The 17,563-nt window shown below is 36.1% G+C and overlaps 2 protein-coding genes across 10 annotated transcripts in view; one reads left to right on the top strand and one right to left on the bottom strand.

The window, feature by feature from the left end:
* LOC123010808 (complexin) overlaps positions 1-12,500 on the top strand; it is a 104,983-nt gene extending 92,483 nt beyond the window's left edge. For all 9 annotated transcript variants that reach the window (XM_044408001.1, XM_044407984.1, XM_044407960.1 and 6 more), the window contains 3 exons: positions 627-787; positions 8,941-9,070; positions 9,777-12,500. In XM_044408001.1, the coding sequence (XP_044263936.1) occupies positions 627-787; positions 8,941-9,070; positions 9,777-9,850 (365 nt within the window). In that variant the 3' untranslated portion in view covers positions 9,851-12,500. The remainder of the gene's footprint in view (positions 1-626; positions 788-8,940; positions 9,071-9,776) is intronic.
* Positions 12,501-12,707: 207 nt separating this feature from the next.
* Positions 12,708-17,141, bottom strand: LOC123012424. The gene is made up of 6 exons (XM_044410329.1): positions 16,111-17,141; positions 15,762-16,063; positions 15,521-15,707; positions 15,003-15,473; positions 13,605-14,946; positions 12,708-13,558 (listed from the first exon to the last, which is right to left on the bottom strand). The coding sequence occupies exons 1-6, from the start codon at positions 16,281-16,283 to the stop codon at positions 12,767-12,769; spliced, it is 3,267 nt and encodes a 1,088-aa protein (XP_044266264.1). The 5' UTR covers positions 16,284-17,141; the 3' UTR covers positions 12,708-12,766.
* Between the last annotated feature and the right edge of the window lie 422 nt (positions 17,142-17,563).

Below are 17,563 nucleotides of genomic sequence, written 5' to 3'. Positions count from 1 at the left end.
AAACAATAAATTGTTAAATTCAGTCAGGCATGGTCTTGTGTATTTTCCAACCAGACGAGACAACCCTTTGATGGTAAATGACCTATTTTAGTGACCTATAAAGACTGAACGTAAATTTCAGAGTGGAAATAAAAATTTAAAAGGTCTTTAATATTTTATTTTTAAAACAATCCCGTCTTTTACCCTTTACACATTTTTTGGTAATGAAAATAAGTGTCCTCTTCAAAACCCTTTCAGAGACAGTGGCAATTTTTGGAGGCTAGCGCACATAATCCCCACCTCTTTGTCATTAAAATATCCAATTCGGTTTTCATTTTTTTTTATAGTGGCAAAGTTTTTTAACCTGTATTGTTCGTTACTAATTTTGCTGAACATTTTGTTAAAAGCTTCCCTACTGAGTCTCCTAATTAGAGACAGAGTTGTGTCAAAGCTACGAGATAGTCCCGTTTCGTCCTTTGACATGAACGATAATTATTTCCTTCCGTCGCGCGAATTAAGATAGGCGCACACGTATGAGAAAATTCGTGACGAACGAAGGTTCTTTAATCGCCTTTGTATAAATTTTATCTTTGTGCATGTCGTGTAATTTCGCTTGAGAAGAGTGGTCAATGATTCTTACGTTTCAGGAGCGGTCGGTGGCGATGACGACGGCGATGACAAAGAAAAGGAGGAGGAGGCCGAGCGGGAACGGTTGGAAGCCATCCGCGAGGCTGAAGAACGACGAAAGGAAAAGCACAGGAAAATGGAAGAAGAAAGGGAAAAGATGAGACAAGAAATCAGGGACAAGGTCAGTGCAAAAGATCGATTTTTCGAATTGTCGTGATTTATATCTAATGACACACGATTAATCAACGCCCGGTGTATGCGTGAGTTAACGAGCCGTGAGGAGTCGTATGATGTATCTGCGGTTGTCACGTCCGACCCCTTCATAATTTCATAATGGCGAATTATCGAAATGTCAATCCGATCGACATCGATCCGGAGGGAAAAATGTACGACGGCCTTGGCCCGGAACGAGAATAACTCCGGTTTAAAGGTTAGCTGGCACGGTTGGAATGTGATTCCTTTTCACAATTTTTGAACAGTTAGACGTCCCGGTGTTGCGAGACGTGCTAATGTTACGCTATTATTAACAGTCTATTTGTTCGGTTATAATACACGTAATCAGCTTTGTGGTGTGATTATTGCAAATTGTTTAATGTGCCTGAAGAGGAACAAGTCGCAAATTAGCGAATCGATTTGTAAACTAATTGGAATTTTGTCAAGTCGGGTTGATTTTAGACCGGCGCATCCACCATTTTGCATATTAGCGTACTTTGCATTTTATATCGCTCCATATACATTACTATTACTTTCCTCTAGCGCTATGAAGCGTAATACAGTTTTAAAAATTGAAGTTGTGTGCCAACTTGTTCCGTTAAAATATCAGTTGTTTACCAAAACGTTAAAAACAAAAATGTGATATACGGGATAAAGAGGAACAAACAAAAATGATAATCCAAAAAATTTCTTTTATTAATATTTGACTAGAAGTTTTCGCATCGACTATTGTCAACTTATCCCAATTGTACGAGTAATACTTTTGTGCAAGGAAATCCGTTTTATGTAGTTTTCGAGAAAACTTTGCATCTATTTGCATTACTCGAATCAGTTTACATATAAAAGTCTTGGAATTGGGAGTGTTTATTTTTAAAAATAGAACTAGCGCATTCGCCATTTACCATATTGCGAATGTTTTACACTACTAAATGTATCTATGTACATGTATTAATTACTTTACGTGAAAGAAGTAAAAAATCACACTTTTTTTTAGCCTATAAATATTTTTTTTTTCTTTTATCTATTGATGTATCTATTTAACTAATTCTGTATATTTTTGGCAAAAAATTGATAAAGCGAGTTATTACCTACTTTCAACATTTAATGTAAAACATTACAAAGGAGTGTCGTATGGTTCTTTTGAATACGAGCAAACGTAGCATGCGAATAACATCAAAACCAAACGAGTTTAGTAAAACAACTTTTCTAACGAGGCTTCAGGACTTGCATTTTGTAAATGCAATTCTTAAGAACAGCAAATATTTTCATTTGTCAAGACTATTTTATACAGGATGCGCCAGAACTCGCGCCCCAGAGAAAAATTTCAAGTAAGATAGGATACCAGGAGCAATTCTATCTGTCAAAAAATTTTGACATTTATTTATTGACATTTGACATTTTTTATGTCTATGTAATGATACTGATGATCTTGTATATGTTTTTTAATAATTATTTAGTAAAGCTGCAAAAAATTTGCCAATTAAAGCCGCAAATAACATTAAACAGAGTTTCAATTCAGGATACAGCGTTCTTGTTTCCTCTTCTAATAGCTTGTAGCGAAAAAACTTGGAAAATTATTTTTCCAACAGAAATAAATAGAGTCAAAGTGCAAAATTTAAACTCTCTTCGTAATTTTTATAGATAGAATTTTTTTAACATTTTTTACATGTTCCTGGTATCTTACCTTACATATGGCATTTTTTCCTGGGGCGCGAGTTCTGGCGCACCCTGTATAAAATTGGTTAGTTATACTGTAAAGGTTGTTATGGTCCAAGGTTCCTTTTTACGAAAGATTTTTGAATTTAAGAAAAATACGAAAATAGTTTTTTTACATTATACAGGTAATTGGGTAGGTAGTCCCTCAGAGTACTGAAAAAATGTTTAAAAAATTCTGACATTTATTTTTTGACATTTGACATTTTTTCATGTGCATTTAATGACACTAATGATATTGTATATGTTTTTTTTTATAAGTACATGAATTTTGCCAATAAAAGCCACAAATAACATTAAACAGTGTTACAATTTGGGATAGAGCTTCCTTGTATCCTCTCCTAATAGCCTGTAGCAAGAAAACTTGGAAAAACAGAAATAAATAGAGTCAAACGGCAAAATTTAAACTCTCATAACTTCGGAATTTTTAGAGATAGATTTTTTTTAACATTTGTCTTGTTGTCTAGGGCACCGCCCGATGACACAGTGTCACGGAAGTGTGCGATTTTTTGAACACCATGTACGTGATCAGGTATAATTTTACAACGTAAAGTTTTAATATTGAAACACGAAGCGAACCTGAAGGATTAACGATGTTTCTAGAGACGCATACAAAAGTTTTCTCCGAACAGACTAAATTAATAAAAACATAAAAAAAATATAAATTTGTCAAAATATTCAGTTGATTCAGTGCAATTTAAGGGTGAAACTCGGTATCAAGTAGTTAATCTATGCCCAAAAACACTAAAACTCATTTAATTCCAGTTTATTTTTAAAGTGAAAATCGGTATTTTATTTATTTTATTTTTGAGTGAATAAAATACCAGATTATTAGTCAAAAACCAAGGAATAAAGCGTCACTTTATTCCCTGTTGAGAGGAAAAAAATTGTTTTATTTTAATGATAGAAACGTTATAATACTTATACGTTATTTCGGTTGACCGAATTGTATAAAACTAACCTGCATATCTCCTAAATTAATGTGCTTTTATTAATCTTGTAACTTTTTAATGTAAATGATGTAAATTAAAATGTCTCTATTTTCACGAAATTATTTAATTTTAGTTGAGGATAGTTAACTCATAAAGAAGAAATTTAAAGTTGGGTAGTAGAAAGTGTTTGAGTTTGAAAATTATCCCGGCGCATCTACCATTTTGCATAATGCAAATTTGTGTTTTGCGCAAAGTTTTAATTTAATTTTTACTTTATTTTCTAGTTTTTAATTATTATTGGTTGTAATTTTACTATTGAAGCGTTGTAACATTGGCACAATTATTTGGGTTTGTCGACTTTGTTAGCGCCCTAAAATCCAATCCATTTAAATACAACATCAATATTCTTATGTATTGAGTCACAATGCTCGAGGTAATTAAATGGCGATACAGTCCACCTTCATAATTAATGGTCGTACGATGAGGTTGGAAATTTTTTGAAAAAAACGTCATCATCGTGTCGGTATTTTCATTTATAGAGGCGAATTTACACGAGGGATTATCTCCGTTCTGAAAGACGTAGAGTGAAAAGAGTGTGTTTTCTGAAAAACGGCTGAAAAACGTGTAATCCTCTTACGTGAGAAGAGTCCCTCTCTCAGAAACGTCATACTTTTTACGCTTTATTGACAGAGCACTATCTAAGCGCATTAATCATCGACTCGAAATATTAGCAACAAATTTATTCGTCATAAAACGTTGCATAATAATAAAACGGCTCTCTTTCTGTTATTATGTTTTATGATAGAAGCATATGTGTGTTTTAACGCCATTCTCGACTTTATTAAGAAAATCGCGGCTACCGTCAGAAGGGCTGTATTTCAAGGGGTGACAGCGTATAAATTACACCTAAACACGCTCAGCTCCCTCTTTGGATAATTAGCAAAATCCAGTGCTCCGTTGTGTTACGATTCGCTAGGGTGTAGGCTAATGTACGGATTTATGAGCACGATGGACGGAAAAATGCACGAAATATGTGCATTTCTAATACACAAAATGGCCGAAGTCTGACCGACTTTGGAACACGAAATACAAACAAATATGAAATACTTGAACATTTTTTTACACCCCCGTAAAACCACGACCATAAATCAAGATCCCCCTTGAATTACGAAATGCAAATGCGGAACGATTACGCAAATTGTTCGAAAAACGAAATGAGGAAAAAGCCTCTCGCTCTGCAGAGTGTGAAGCTTGTATAATTCATCTTACGGTTTAAAAACGGCAAAAAACATACGTTCCATATCAGAAGTGTTTCTCAAGAAAAGCGCTTATCGTTGCTTTCGAGTGTTTTGCGTTTTATTTATATATTTGCCCGAGATATAGCTTTTCCAATGAAATAATAAGAATGTTTGGTCGCTTTATTGCGATCGTCAGATCACTTTAATCTCTATTTTCTTCTCTTTCATTTTGATTATTAGTTCCATTTTCAGTTTATTACCCTTTTTATTTACGTCGTATGCAGAAAATAAAATTTTGATTCTAGTGTATTGTTCTGCAAAGCAATACACGCTCTTATGCGTTTTATCTGGCAGTAAAACTCGCCAATTCAAACAAATAAAACAGTTTTTGACCTGCAACTTTGTTCATAACCGTAGTTATTTAAAAAATATACAGTTGGAATTGTTGGAAATCTGTCTAAAATTTCACTTTGCTTAAAAGGGTCAGAGCAAAACCAGAAAAAATATAATCAAGCAAAATTTTATCAATAATTTTTCTTTCAAGTAATATTGTATTTGAAACTTATCAAACGCATTATTTTTGACATTTATTGATTATTTTTTTTTATGAAAACTAAATAATTTTTTTATTCCTTCTGTGTAGTCATTTAATAATTTGATAACACCACTATAGGTATAGGTATCGGTTTCAGTTTTCGCATTCATTTCCATAACAGACTGCATAATCGATGTTGGAATGACCAAATAATGTTTTGACAAAGCCTCTTTGTTTCAATTTCGCAAAACAAACAAAGTACAGAAAAAAAATTGTCGGCAGACAGTCGCATAACACCCTTATTCTATCCAACCCTTATGCAATTAAAGATGGCCGATAAGGTCAGGTCCGTACACGCAATTTCATCACGCGTTTCCTCCTCACGAAAAATCTGGATGCATCCGTCCGTCGGAAACAAGTTTTTCATTGGGTCTATCGGCCTTTAAGTAATTTCACGTACGGAACGGAAAACGGCCGAGGCGACGAAAGTGAATTTGAACGTTTGAGACTTTTCTTGAAGCCGTTCTCACGTGTTGAAAAAAATTAACAGAAGGGCGCGCGATATTATGCGGGCGTGTGGATTGCGTTCATCACGAAGGCTTGATTTGCAATTTCTCCCATGGTAATTTTATTCAAATTGCCCGGAATCGTATTATCTCGACGGCAATTAATGCGTGTGGCCCGGATTTCTCCGGTGTACACTAGCCGGATGGTCGACGACGTTTTTAAATGGTCGTTCGAAAGATTTTAAATATTTGACGGCTATTTATAATGGTCATTGCTGTTGGTTGACATTGGAGCACAAGAGGTACGCTCAAAGAGATGGAAATTGCGGACGAATAAATCGTTTACTTGCCAAAGTAAACAAATCGGAAAATGTCAACACTATCTAGCTGTGAAAAGGTTCACTTGTGTTATTCGACATAGTAAATATCAAAGGAGTGAGTGTACATGGTACCTACTACACTCTATGGCACTACTACTTTACTATTGAATATTGTCACAAAAGGGGTCAACTTCCGTGTCATGTGTTAAGGGGTTAAGACAAACAAGTGGAAAAATAGATTTATTGTCTAATACTACATAACAATAAAAGTAACAGAGGAGGTACGTACTTACAAACATTTGACAAAGGGCATCTCTCGAACGGGAGGCACCGATTCAACAACATACATCTGACTTTACCAAATTATGAATTATTAAGGACTTATGATATCTAATATTTGCAAAACCAACCTTTCGAAGCTCAACCCGTTTGAGTACCAGGAAGTTGACCCCCTGTGTGACTTATGCCCGGCTCCACAAGTTTCTCGCCTCGACAAACTATCTTATAAACCACCTTAAATCTACGAGTCCCGTTACATTAATATTCTAAAATATTCCAATAATCCACATCAACGTCTTCCTCGTTCGATGACCTTCGTGAACACCATTAGTGAATACGGACTCTTCATTCTCCTCTCAACATAAATCAGATTATGGACATGTTTCCGGATCAGCGTGAGTGGACCAAGGCTCCTCTTGTGAGGGAGTCCACCACCACAGAATGTGCCCCTGAAGCGGTTCGATGTTGTCTTTGAACCCAGCCGCTTCGTCAACAACCAATGTATAACATTAGAGTTTGTTATACTACTGGTAACTTTATTTTAATGAATCACAGATTGCATATATGAAAGAAAATTAAAAAGATCAGTTAAATATTCAGCTCATTGCGATAACAAATGGCGTTGAAATATTCATACACTAGAGAATGTCTTGACAAAATGCAAAAACAACAAATTGCGTTATTTTTTTACATGTATTTTTTATGCATTTTTTTACTCCTTTTTGCTAATGACCCATCCAATAATATCTCTCTCACAACCTGGTTATTATTACCTACAACGTTTTCTTTTAATTTCTAATTTCCAGTTGTCACTTCCTTTGTCCCCGTTTTAATTAGTATTTATGAAAACGCTCGACGCCGCCATTGTCTTACCAAAGTAAATTGGTTTTGACTTGGTGTCGTTTTTCCTTTTCTCCAAATTTCAATTAACGTTTATACATTTGCCTCTATCGTCGCGACATTCCCGTCATTGCAACATTTCATATTGGTCGAATTCGTTTTTGATTCGACCTCTTATTTCCTCATTTCACTGCAAATCGTTTGCTTTGTTGTATTGTTCCGAAACCGGCCCGAGACGCAGTTTGGCCGCCGCCATTACGCTCCCCTTTCCCGAATCGATTTGAATTTGCGAAACTAAATTTTCTATTCATCCGCTCATTCCCACTCGAGATTAATTATGATAATCAACAACGACTCGAAAAATCAGCGAACGTCTGGATGATTTCAGGACTTGCGTCGCGACGCTCCCAGGAATTTAATCTGTTTCTCAATTTCGAGTACGCTTTATCAGTACAATCACCTTAATTTATCAAAGTCTTGGTAATGAAACAACCGGGACACTCTCGGTTTGTTTATCGAAGTAAATATCAGCCCAACAAAAAAATTTGTCGAGGAATAACATCTTACCATTTCTCTTGTTTTTGGTAGTTTTCTAAACTGGATTTGTGACGATCCGAGAGCATTTTCTTTGGTTTTCTCCAATGGATCCAAATTCAATTGTTTTCAAAATTCCGACTGTAATAGAAATAATATTCATTCATTTTAACCTATAAGGGAACGAAAAAAACATTGTATTTAACTCGTGAAAATGAACACTATTATTATGAAAAACGTATTTAAACAATATACGGTCTCGCTAAATAAAAAGCAATATGATTTCGTGTCGATTTTCCTCGTTTAAATACCGAAAGCGAAAATCGTTTGGGTCTCCCGCGCCGATATATTAAGACGAAGGCAAAGATATTTTACCGGAGCGGGCGTTATCAAAAAAGATATATAACTTTAAAACATATTTTCATAAGCGCTCCCAGAAATGTTATGAGGATTTATTGCGTCGCTTTGGGCGACTTGCACATTTCAGGAAACGTAATTTATTAGACGTTCAGCCTGAAGCTACTTAAGTTTGTTTGCCGGAAAAGTAGCCCCCGACCTGGAGCCTCACACACTACACACAGCTACCACCATCACCAAATATAAAAAAATCACAAACAAGGTGAGCACCAATCTAATTATTTTTTTGCAGGGGGATGACTCGGCAAAATGGAGCGCTGAAAGGATGAGGCTTTTAAGAAGACGGCCATCTTAATCGGGGTCAAATTGACTCTAGTAGGGAGTCCGTTACTTTATAGCGACTCCCTAACGGAGTCAGGTTGACTCCCTTTGAGGGAAATCTACACCTGGAGAGCAGCTCTTCGCTAGAAAACTCGATTAACGCAAATAAAAAGCGAGAAGTTCGGCACCGACGATTGTTTCACCACGTGACCAATTTACATTGCAAATTCTTGGCGGTATGTCGAAGTCTGAGCCTTCGAAAAGTTCCAAACCGAGTTTACGCCTCCGAAACCGAAACTTTGATCCGAGAGTAACGAACGTAATTTTCTTTTTGAGCGTAACCACCATCTAAATAAACACAAAGCGTACTTAATAACGTTATTTATCACGTTTCGTTTAACAATAACCAATATTTGCGTCAGAATGTTATCTTTCTCGGTTGTAATTCGATTTTCTTTTATATAACTCAACTCTGTAACCGAATCTTTAATTACTAGCATTGATCACGTGGTCCCAGATTTTTCACCTTCACCACTTTTGTTACAGTACAATATCAAAAAGAAAGAAGAAGTTGTAGAACCGGTACAGGAAGAACCAAATCCTCTCATGCGTAAAAAGAAAACACCTGAAGAACTTGCGAGAGAAGCAGAAGAAGCGGACGAGGATGAGTTCACAAGTGAGTGTATACAGGGTTTTAGACGGTTAAGCAAAAGATGCAACATTATATAAAAAAAATCCCGGACAACGAATCATTTTACAAGAAAAAAAAAAGTTTTTGGCCCTTTTATTCGACGAAAAATTCTAAATGTTGTTGAAATTTATCGTAGATGTTGTAGGTAGAAAAATCAAATTGTAGATGTATTTTTTGGGCACTAGCACTAAGTCAATTCACACTCAAAACCACCTCACCTTTTTGCCTAAGTACAAACCAACAATAAAAGAATAATCAAACCTTGTGCCTTTCGCGGCCTACGACCTGACAATATTCAATTACGTGTTGCCAAAATTGACAAAACCTTCTTCTTTGGTGTATCTATTCTTGTTTTGTACTTCTCACTGCATTGAACTGTACCCTGGCTCTTAGTAGTTTGTTGTAATTTTTAGTTTAATATATTTTGTTTTTTTCTTTGTTTTTCGTTATTTATTTAATGTCACCTCGACATAGTCCCCTACCAATTTGTTTATTTAGATCCTCGCATGCAAGACAAGTGCTAGTTAATCATCCATTGAACGTTATGCAACCAAGTATACAACCCGAAAGAAAATCGATGGATATAATATGTGACCTCCAACAGAATATCATTCTTATGCAACCAGATGTACACGCGCGTATTGGCAGTTGCATAGTCTGATCAAAAACCAATGTCTTTTCGATTTTTCAGAGTTGAAGAACACGATAGAAACACAAGTAAACGAACTCAAGTCACAAATAGAGAGTAAATGTGTTATGCAATGAATTCCGGGAACATCTACGAGGCGATTTCTGCGGGCCGTCTTCTGGAACGTCACAGAAAAAATTCAATAAAATAATTTTAAGAGTAACTCAATTAGTTAGGTGCCGTATATAAGTTAAGTAGGCGTGTTACCTGTGATCAAAAAATAACGCCCTATCATCGGTGGAGAAATCAGGGCGCGTCCAAAAATTTTGCTAGGGAAAACAAGAGTGAAAAAAATTTAAAAAAAAAAAAAAGAAATCGATTTGCCTTACCGGTCCAGGACCTCGCGCTGGTTTCTCCACCGATGGCCGCCTTTCAGCGACTTTATTTAATTGAAAGAATGACAAAAGCCGTGCAGGAATAAGCCCCGAATAAAACATACACACAACAAAAGAGACTGCGATAAACAATTAACAAATAACAAAAATATTATGATGACATTAGATACCGATGCACTGTTGTCATAATACTTTTGTAGTAGTGTAATCAATTGTTACCAAACTTTTTGTAGATAGACGATAGTTTTAAACCTATTTTTTTGTAACGTCAAAAAATGTGCATAACGAAACATGTTCTTTTGTTTTCTAAGGACGCATGTAGTATTTTTAAGACGTAATGAGGAATGTTCGAGGCTTTTTAAACAATCACTCACCGTTTTTCCGATGATACTCTTCACTCTTTTCGTCCTCTAGCACACACCGTGATTGGTCATCCAAATTCCTTATATTTCGCCTTTGATGTTCCCGAGTCCGTCGAGAGTGCCGGCTAATATAAAACGCAGGAGAAAAATAAACTTTTTTACCAAAGAAAAAACCTCAAAAATCCTGTCGACGGACTCGTTTGCGATATTTGTTTCTTGCGCTTGCTGTACTCTACTCAATCTCTGTCTCTTGCGATATATTATGTGAAATTAGCACATCTAGACGACAATCTGCCGAAGAAACAAAAATTAATGGGAAATTTTTTGAACATCTCAGTCCGTGTATGGCAACCGCTTTTGTTTCGGTGTAGCATGTCATTTGATAATTGTTCGTTGTTCATTGTTGTTGTCTCTGTCTCTTTGTGGAACTCTCTTCCTGTATCATTCTCTTCGACTCAAAATGACCAAGTTCGTAACACCAGGATAATAATGAATTCCCGACGACTTCAGCTGTTTTTTTGTACAATAATAACGCGCTTCGTTTCCAACTAGGATGGGCTCGACTGGAGCGAAAAACAGATCTCTCTATCGTTTGGTTTGTGATTTATTACACGTATTGTTGTGTAGACGCACTGCTTCACCCTTTCACTAGAACTCAAAGAAAATTTGAGTCGATTCGGATTTCACTTATCATTGATGAGTCAAATCGGAAACGACCGATTGTTTTGTTTGATTGTACAGTTTTTTGTTTATTTTCTTATGTGTCAGTCTGGTCGGCGCCTTCACGATCCTGTTGTCTATGTGTCAATTAAATTCTATATATCATTCTCTAGTAGGAAGTAGCGTAATTCTATGTCTATCTTAACTCTAGTTGGGGGTAGAGTCTAGACTATCGATGTATTTAATACTATAGGTGTCGTTGCTCAAATGTGTCTTTTTGGCAAAACGCAATGTTCAATGTGGAATTTGGGTGAAATCAACGTGAAAATCTCTACATTTAATAAAACTAAACAAAATATATTGAATATACACACGCAAATGCAAGACAATGCAAACACGTACTCTCAGTAGGATTTGTACATTTTAGAAAATTCTCAAATTGTTGACCCGGTTGTCAAGGTTTTTTCGTATTTGGTCGGCACTCCACCGGCCGAATCATTGTTCCTACTTTGTCTGTTGTTGGTTATTACGGTTCTCCTCACAACATAAGCAATGTAGTACGACTTAGTCTGGTGTGTGATAATATTATAAGTGTATGTTTTTTGTCTTTTGTATTGTTACAACCGTGAAAGTCTTGATGTTGGCACCACTGCCGACAACGCCGAATTCCGTGTACTCAAGACAAGTTTTGTGACGATTGCGTTTGTTAATATCTAAATTCTAGAGACAACGACACGTATATTTAAATAATTAAAAAGGAATCTGTAATTTCTTATCTAAGGATGGCGGAAACGCGGACGAACGGAACGCTAGACAGGCGACCCGTACGTCCCCGTCTCGGCGAGGCTTCTGCTTAAGTGACGTATTTAAATAAAAGCTAGTGATAAATTTATGCAAAAACTGAAAAATCGTTAAAGAAATGATCAATGTTGTATTGTTATTACCAAAAAATGATATTCGCAAGTATATATTATCATGTATTGTAGATATTGTTGTTGATTCGAAGATTATTTAGTTCGACATGAGCTTTCAACCAATTACCTACAACAAATTACCCGGGTTTTTGTTATAGTTAATGATTTTTTACAATGATGATTCTTCCGTAATTTTGTTGTAGGCCGATTCGTAAAGCTGTATGTAGTCAAAAACTTTTGTATTTATACACTTATTAACAGTAATTGTTTCATGAGCCATGAAACAACACGTTTGTAGTTGCCTGAGTACCTATAGTTAGTAAGGGCTGTTCACGTTGTTATATAATAATATTATTAATAAGTCTTAGTCGATCGACTTGATTGTTGTTAGTTGTAAAACCACCTGCAACGTTATTGTGAAAAGAAAGGACTTAATAAAATATTACAGTTTACAAATTATTCTTATCCCTCAGCCCCAACAAAAACGCCTAACTTCTCTCTAAAAGATCTGAATTTTTTAAAACCGCCCAAAGTTCATTCCAGTTATAGTTTTTATTAAAAATCAATACAGCTCAGCCATTTTTCAATGCAACAACTGAATTTTTCTCGACGCCGGGAAGACATTCAACAGTGAATTTTTCAGACGTATCAGTGTCAAATCTATACGTAGAAAACAATTTTATTCGAAAAATATACAAGTAAAAGCAGCAACAAATATGTTACTATTTCAATAAATCATCCATAATATATTTCCGTAATTTAGAGCTCAAACCTTGGAAAAACTTGGATAATTTTCGGAAAAGTTTATCCCACACGTTGTCAGGCACTTTTTTCGTAATTTTCTGAATGTTTGTACGAGTGCTCTCCTCCACTTTCTCGGTCGTTGGACAAGTCGACTCGCCACCATGAAGCACCAATTTCAGTTCAGCATCTCCGTTTTTCTCAACGACTTCGATCTTATCCTTGTTTGGAAAAACCAACTGATAGTCGCCGTTTTCCCGATCGAGTTTCGGCTGAATCATCTCCGTGTTTTTAATAATCTCATTCATGAAACTTCCAATTTCGTTCTCGACCGAATCCGCATCGTGATCGAGGCTCCTCTTCGACTTTTTTCCGGTAGGATTTTTCAGAGTCAAAATATCCGAAGGTTTCCAAACTTTAAAACCCTCAGCCAATGATTTGTACTTATCGACCAGAAAGTTTCTATTTTGTAGAGATCTTACTTTGTGCTGATGCACCAGTTCATTATTTCTGGTAATAAAATCGAGCTTCTTCCTATTCGCCAGATGATCCTTCAAAATTTTAAACTGTTGCTCCTTCAAATTATCGTCAATCTTTAGTTTCGTAGGATCGTAACCTTGACCTAAAATATAATAAAATTTCGTGTCAGCGCTTAATTCGTTTATGCTTCGTTTTTTCCTCAACGGACTACTTTCGTCACTATCCAAATCCTCGTAATCGTTTTCGACAAAATCGTCGTGTTTAACTTCAGACTTTTGCGAATCGAGTTCGGCCTAAAACCACAAAAAATCATTTTGTCCCACATACCAAAACACTCACTTCATTAACAGCAAACCCTCGATTGTGCAAAGCAGGCAAGTGGTTATCCGTTTTTTCTTCAATCAAACCGACTTCCCACAATTCGGACGAATTTTTCATTTGTTTTTCCTCTGGAATTCTCTTTCCGAAAAACTCATGAATGCAGTCGTAATATTCGTTTTCATTATTGTCATCAAAGTCCGAATTTACCTCAAAATCATCCTCAACTACCAAATCAGATGGTTCAAATTTAATGGGTTGTACCTCAATCTTCGGTTTGGGTTTATTGAAGAAAGTTTTCAGTCCAAATTTTGATGGTTTTTCCGTTGTTAAGAAAACTTCATCAGGGTCGGCTAAGTCGGCAAAAACGTCCCCATCAGGCAAAGGACTTTCTTCCTTTTCTTCCTCAAACTGGACGAACTCATCCGAGGTTTGTCCAGGCTCGCGAATCGTCGCTTGTTTCTCTTCTCTATTTTCAAACACCTTTTTCTTCAATTTTTTACTCTTGTTCGTGTTCGGATGCAACATTTCCGTCTTCAACTTGAGCAAATCCATATTAATGTCCCTTTTCTCACGTTTCTGTTCCGATTTAGCTTTCCGTTTATTAAATGTTTCTCGCAACAATTTTCTTCGATTATCACCCAAAGTCTTCAATTTCAGCAGTCTCATATTTATGTCCTTTTTATCACGTGGTGCTTCTCTCTTTGACTTCTTCCGAATCCGAATCGCTGCATTTTTACTATTTAAAATTTTTTCAGTCGCTTTATCCATAATTTCCTCCAATTCTTCACTAGTGAAAATTATATGCTTCTTTGCGGCTTTAGCTTTCGCTCGATCAGCTAAAACTTTCCGGATTTCGGCACTAGTCAACTCAAGTTCAAAAATTTTCTTCGTTTCTTCATCCTTATGCTTCGGTCTTTTGTAATCGTCAAAATGTTTGTGTTTGGTTTGATCGATGAAAAATTTCCTAGCTTCACCTTCATGCACGTTCTTCTTCTTCATTTTTAATTGTTTGTAAAACCGTTCATCAGACTCCAATTCTTTCATCATAACTTCATGCAATTCGTGCAAAGATGGAGTTTTGCGTTCGGAAAGTCTTGAATTGATATCAACTGAAACTTCTTCCGAAAACGGTATATTCTGATCTTCACTTATTTCTTCAATTAATTGTTTCAAATCGTTTTCTTCATTGGCACAAATCGGAATTTGGGCACCGGGTAAAACAAAGAAAGCAACGGATTTTGGCGGCACAAACAACGATAAGTAATTCATGATCCTTGCACGTCTCAATTTCGGTAAAACATTAAGTTTATCGCCTGTATATTTGTCCATACTTAATCTTTCACCATTTAATAAAACATTCCTAAAAAAAAATTTATAAACTGTGGAAACTTGTCCAAAAACAAATTATGTATTTACGTGGAATCCTCGCTCGTCAAAATATAAGATTGGACTTCAGTATTTTTCAGTAGAACTGTACCAAATTTAAGTAAAAGTGTATGGTTTGTGGTACAGTTGTTCACAACAAGGACTGTCATAGCACCACTGCGGATAAAATCGTTTTGGTGTTTAGTACAATGGGCGTAAACCGATAATCCGGAATGACCAATTGTAGGTTTGACATCCAAAACGTTCCTTCCCATTAAATTTTTATGCATCGCGGAAACCCAATATGGAGGGGTTTCTGAATAAATTTCATGTAGGCGTGGCTGTCGCAAAATAACCTGATAGCCAATTTTGGCCGCTTCTCCCAGTTGTTTAGCCCAAGAAATAGCCGAATCAAAAGAAACTGGATGTGCGGACTTAGGAGACACTGTCCAAAGTGGAACTTTGGGTAAAATATGCCATTCGTTTAATTGTTGCAAGTAAATTGTGTCACTTTTGGTTGTCCTAAAATCTATTGTCGAATCCAAAATTCGGAGTTTCGTCACACTTACGGTTCCAGGATAGCCGCAGCTAGAACATTATCCATATTGTCCAGAATTCGTTTAGTGTCAGTAACGCATCGTCTTAAATCGCTTCCTATGATTTTCCACCGTTCCCTATTGTCCGGAAAAGCGTCCAAGACGTGTTGTAGTCGCTTCAGGTCGGTTTCATACTGTCCTTCGCTTTTATTCGTGCAGTCTACAAGACGTCAAAGTCGTAACGAAGTTCTCGCTCAATTTCGACCCTATTTACCATACCCCAGCTGCCAATAGCAGCTCACATTAAACTTATCCGAAATATCCAACAACGGCATCGCATCCTGCGGATTCCATCCATCCCTCGTGGTCTCCCGATCATTAATTCCGAAAACTGGGGTGAGATTGGCCGATGCCAGCCACTCATTTATCCCGAACCACATCGTCGGCGTAACTGCCACATTGCCATTTTCAACCTCGTTCGAGTTCTCCTCTTGGTATTTTACGTAATGGGTGGAAGGTCCTGCGATCCTAATGTAGGCAGGACTGAGTCGCTTCGCCATTTGAAGGGTCGTATCGCTGCAATACCTTGCGTTTATGCGGGTTTCGGACTCCCTAGGACCTACCTCAAATTCAGACCGGTTAGGAGAACAGCAGGATCGATCGAAAAGCTGAGAAATTTATCGCTGACAATGTGTAAGGCCTTCTTGCCGTTCACGGTAAAGACGGACTCGTCGAGGAGGTGTTGGGCGAGGCAGAGTCGCCCCAAAAGGAGTGTGATTCCGATCAATCGGAACATCGTTGGAATACTACACAAACTATTCCAATTCGGTGCAGGAAATTTTACAAGAATGCTGATGTGAGCGCTTTTCACGTTTCAATAACAATCGCAATTATTTGTGTTCGGAATCAATTATTATTAATAAATAATAAACATGATGTAATGAAAATTGGTAAATGCAGCGGCCTATGCGTTTGTAACGATTAAATTTCTACATAATCTCGGCTTTGTTTCCACAAAAATAATTCAAATATGCAAATTCAAATTCTGATACAACAACAGTTTTGTATCTATAAAAATTGTAGCGTACTTTTCTCTCTAGTGTCGGGAAAATCGAAATCAGCATTACAGTGAAAAAAAATTACATGTTTCTTAATTTATTTAAGCACATTCCTTTCGTTTTTCCATCTATGCGCTAATTATGATTTCTAATAAGTAATTCGTAAAAACCTTCACGGACCTTTTAAATTGTAATGCCATAAGATATCATCTCAAATATCAAAGCCAAACTGATGGAAATAAATCGGTCTAAATGCTAAATTTAACCCACGTATTTGTAAGGCTTAAAATTTAGCGTAATGTTGGGCGCGATTGGTTTAAGCGGATTATCCTAATAATTACAACCGGCCCTTCTTAATCGAGTTTAACAAACTTTACAATTTCGCTAAATTGGGCTTGTTAACATGAATTATATTTCAACTTCTATGTAAATGCATTTTTCAGTTTTTGCGCACCTTTGGAGGAAAATGAATTATTTCCATCAATTCCATTCCATCGATTTATGAAAAAACATGTTTTATTCAAATACGTAGTTATTTATTTAACAAGGCACAGGTAAAGAAACAGTTTTTATGTTTTGTGTAAATATTTTTCCTTAAAAAATGATACGCTAGGACACTTTTTGCGTTGAAATGTGTAAAAAATTAAATGCCTTGGCACTTTTTCACGCTTCCAGTGCGATGAAACAAACGTATCTTTAATAAACAAAAATTACACTTTTTTAACGGACGTAAAAATTACTATATAGTAATTCTATATACAGGGTGCGCCAGAACTCGCGCCCCAGAGAAAATTTTCAAGTAAGGTGAGGTCCCAGCAACATGAAAAAAATGTTTAAAAAATTCTATCTGTCAAAAAATTTTGACATTTATTTTTTGACATTTGACATTTTTTATATCTATTTAAGGATACTGATGATGTTGTATATGTTTTTTTACAATTATTTAGTAAAAGGAGAAAAATTTTGACACTAAAAGCCACAAATAACATTGAACAGAGTTACAATTTAGGATACAGCT

The sequence above is a fragment of the Tribolium madens genome, unplaced genomic scaffold, assembly GCF_015345945.1.
Source record: "Tribolium madens isolate multiple individuals breed KSU strain unplaced genomic scaffold, Tmad_KSU_1.1 Scaffold_19;HRSCAF=116;Tcas5.2_LG9, whole genome shotgun sequence".
In the NCBI taxonomy this organism is placed as follows: Eukaryota; Metazoa; Arthropoda; class Insecta; order Coleoptera; family Tenebrionidae; genus Tribolium; species Tribolium madens.
The sequence above is the reverse complement of the archived record's forward strand: the minus strand, read 5'-3'. Positions and strand labels throughout refer to the sequence as shown.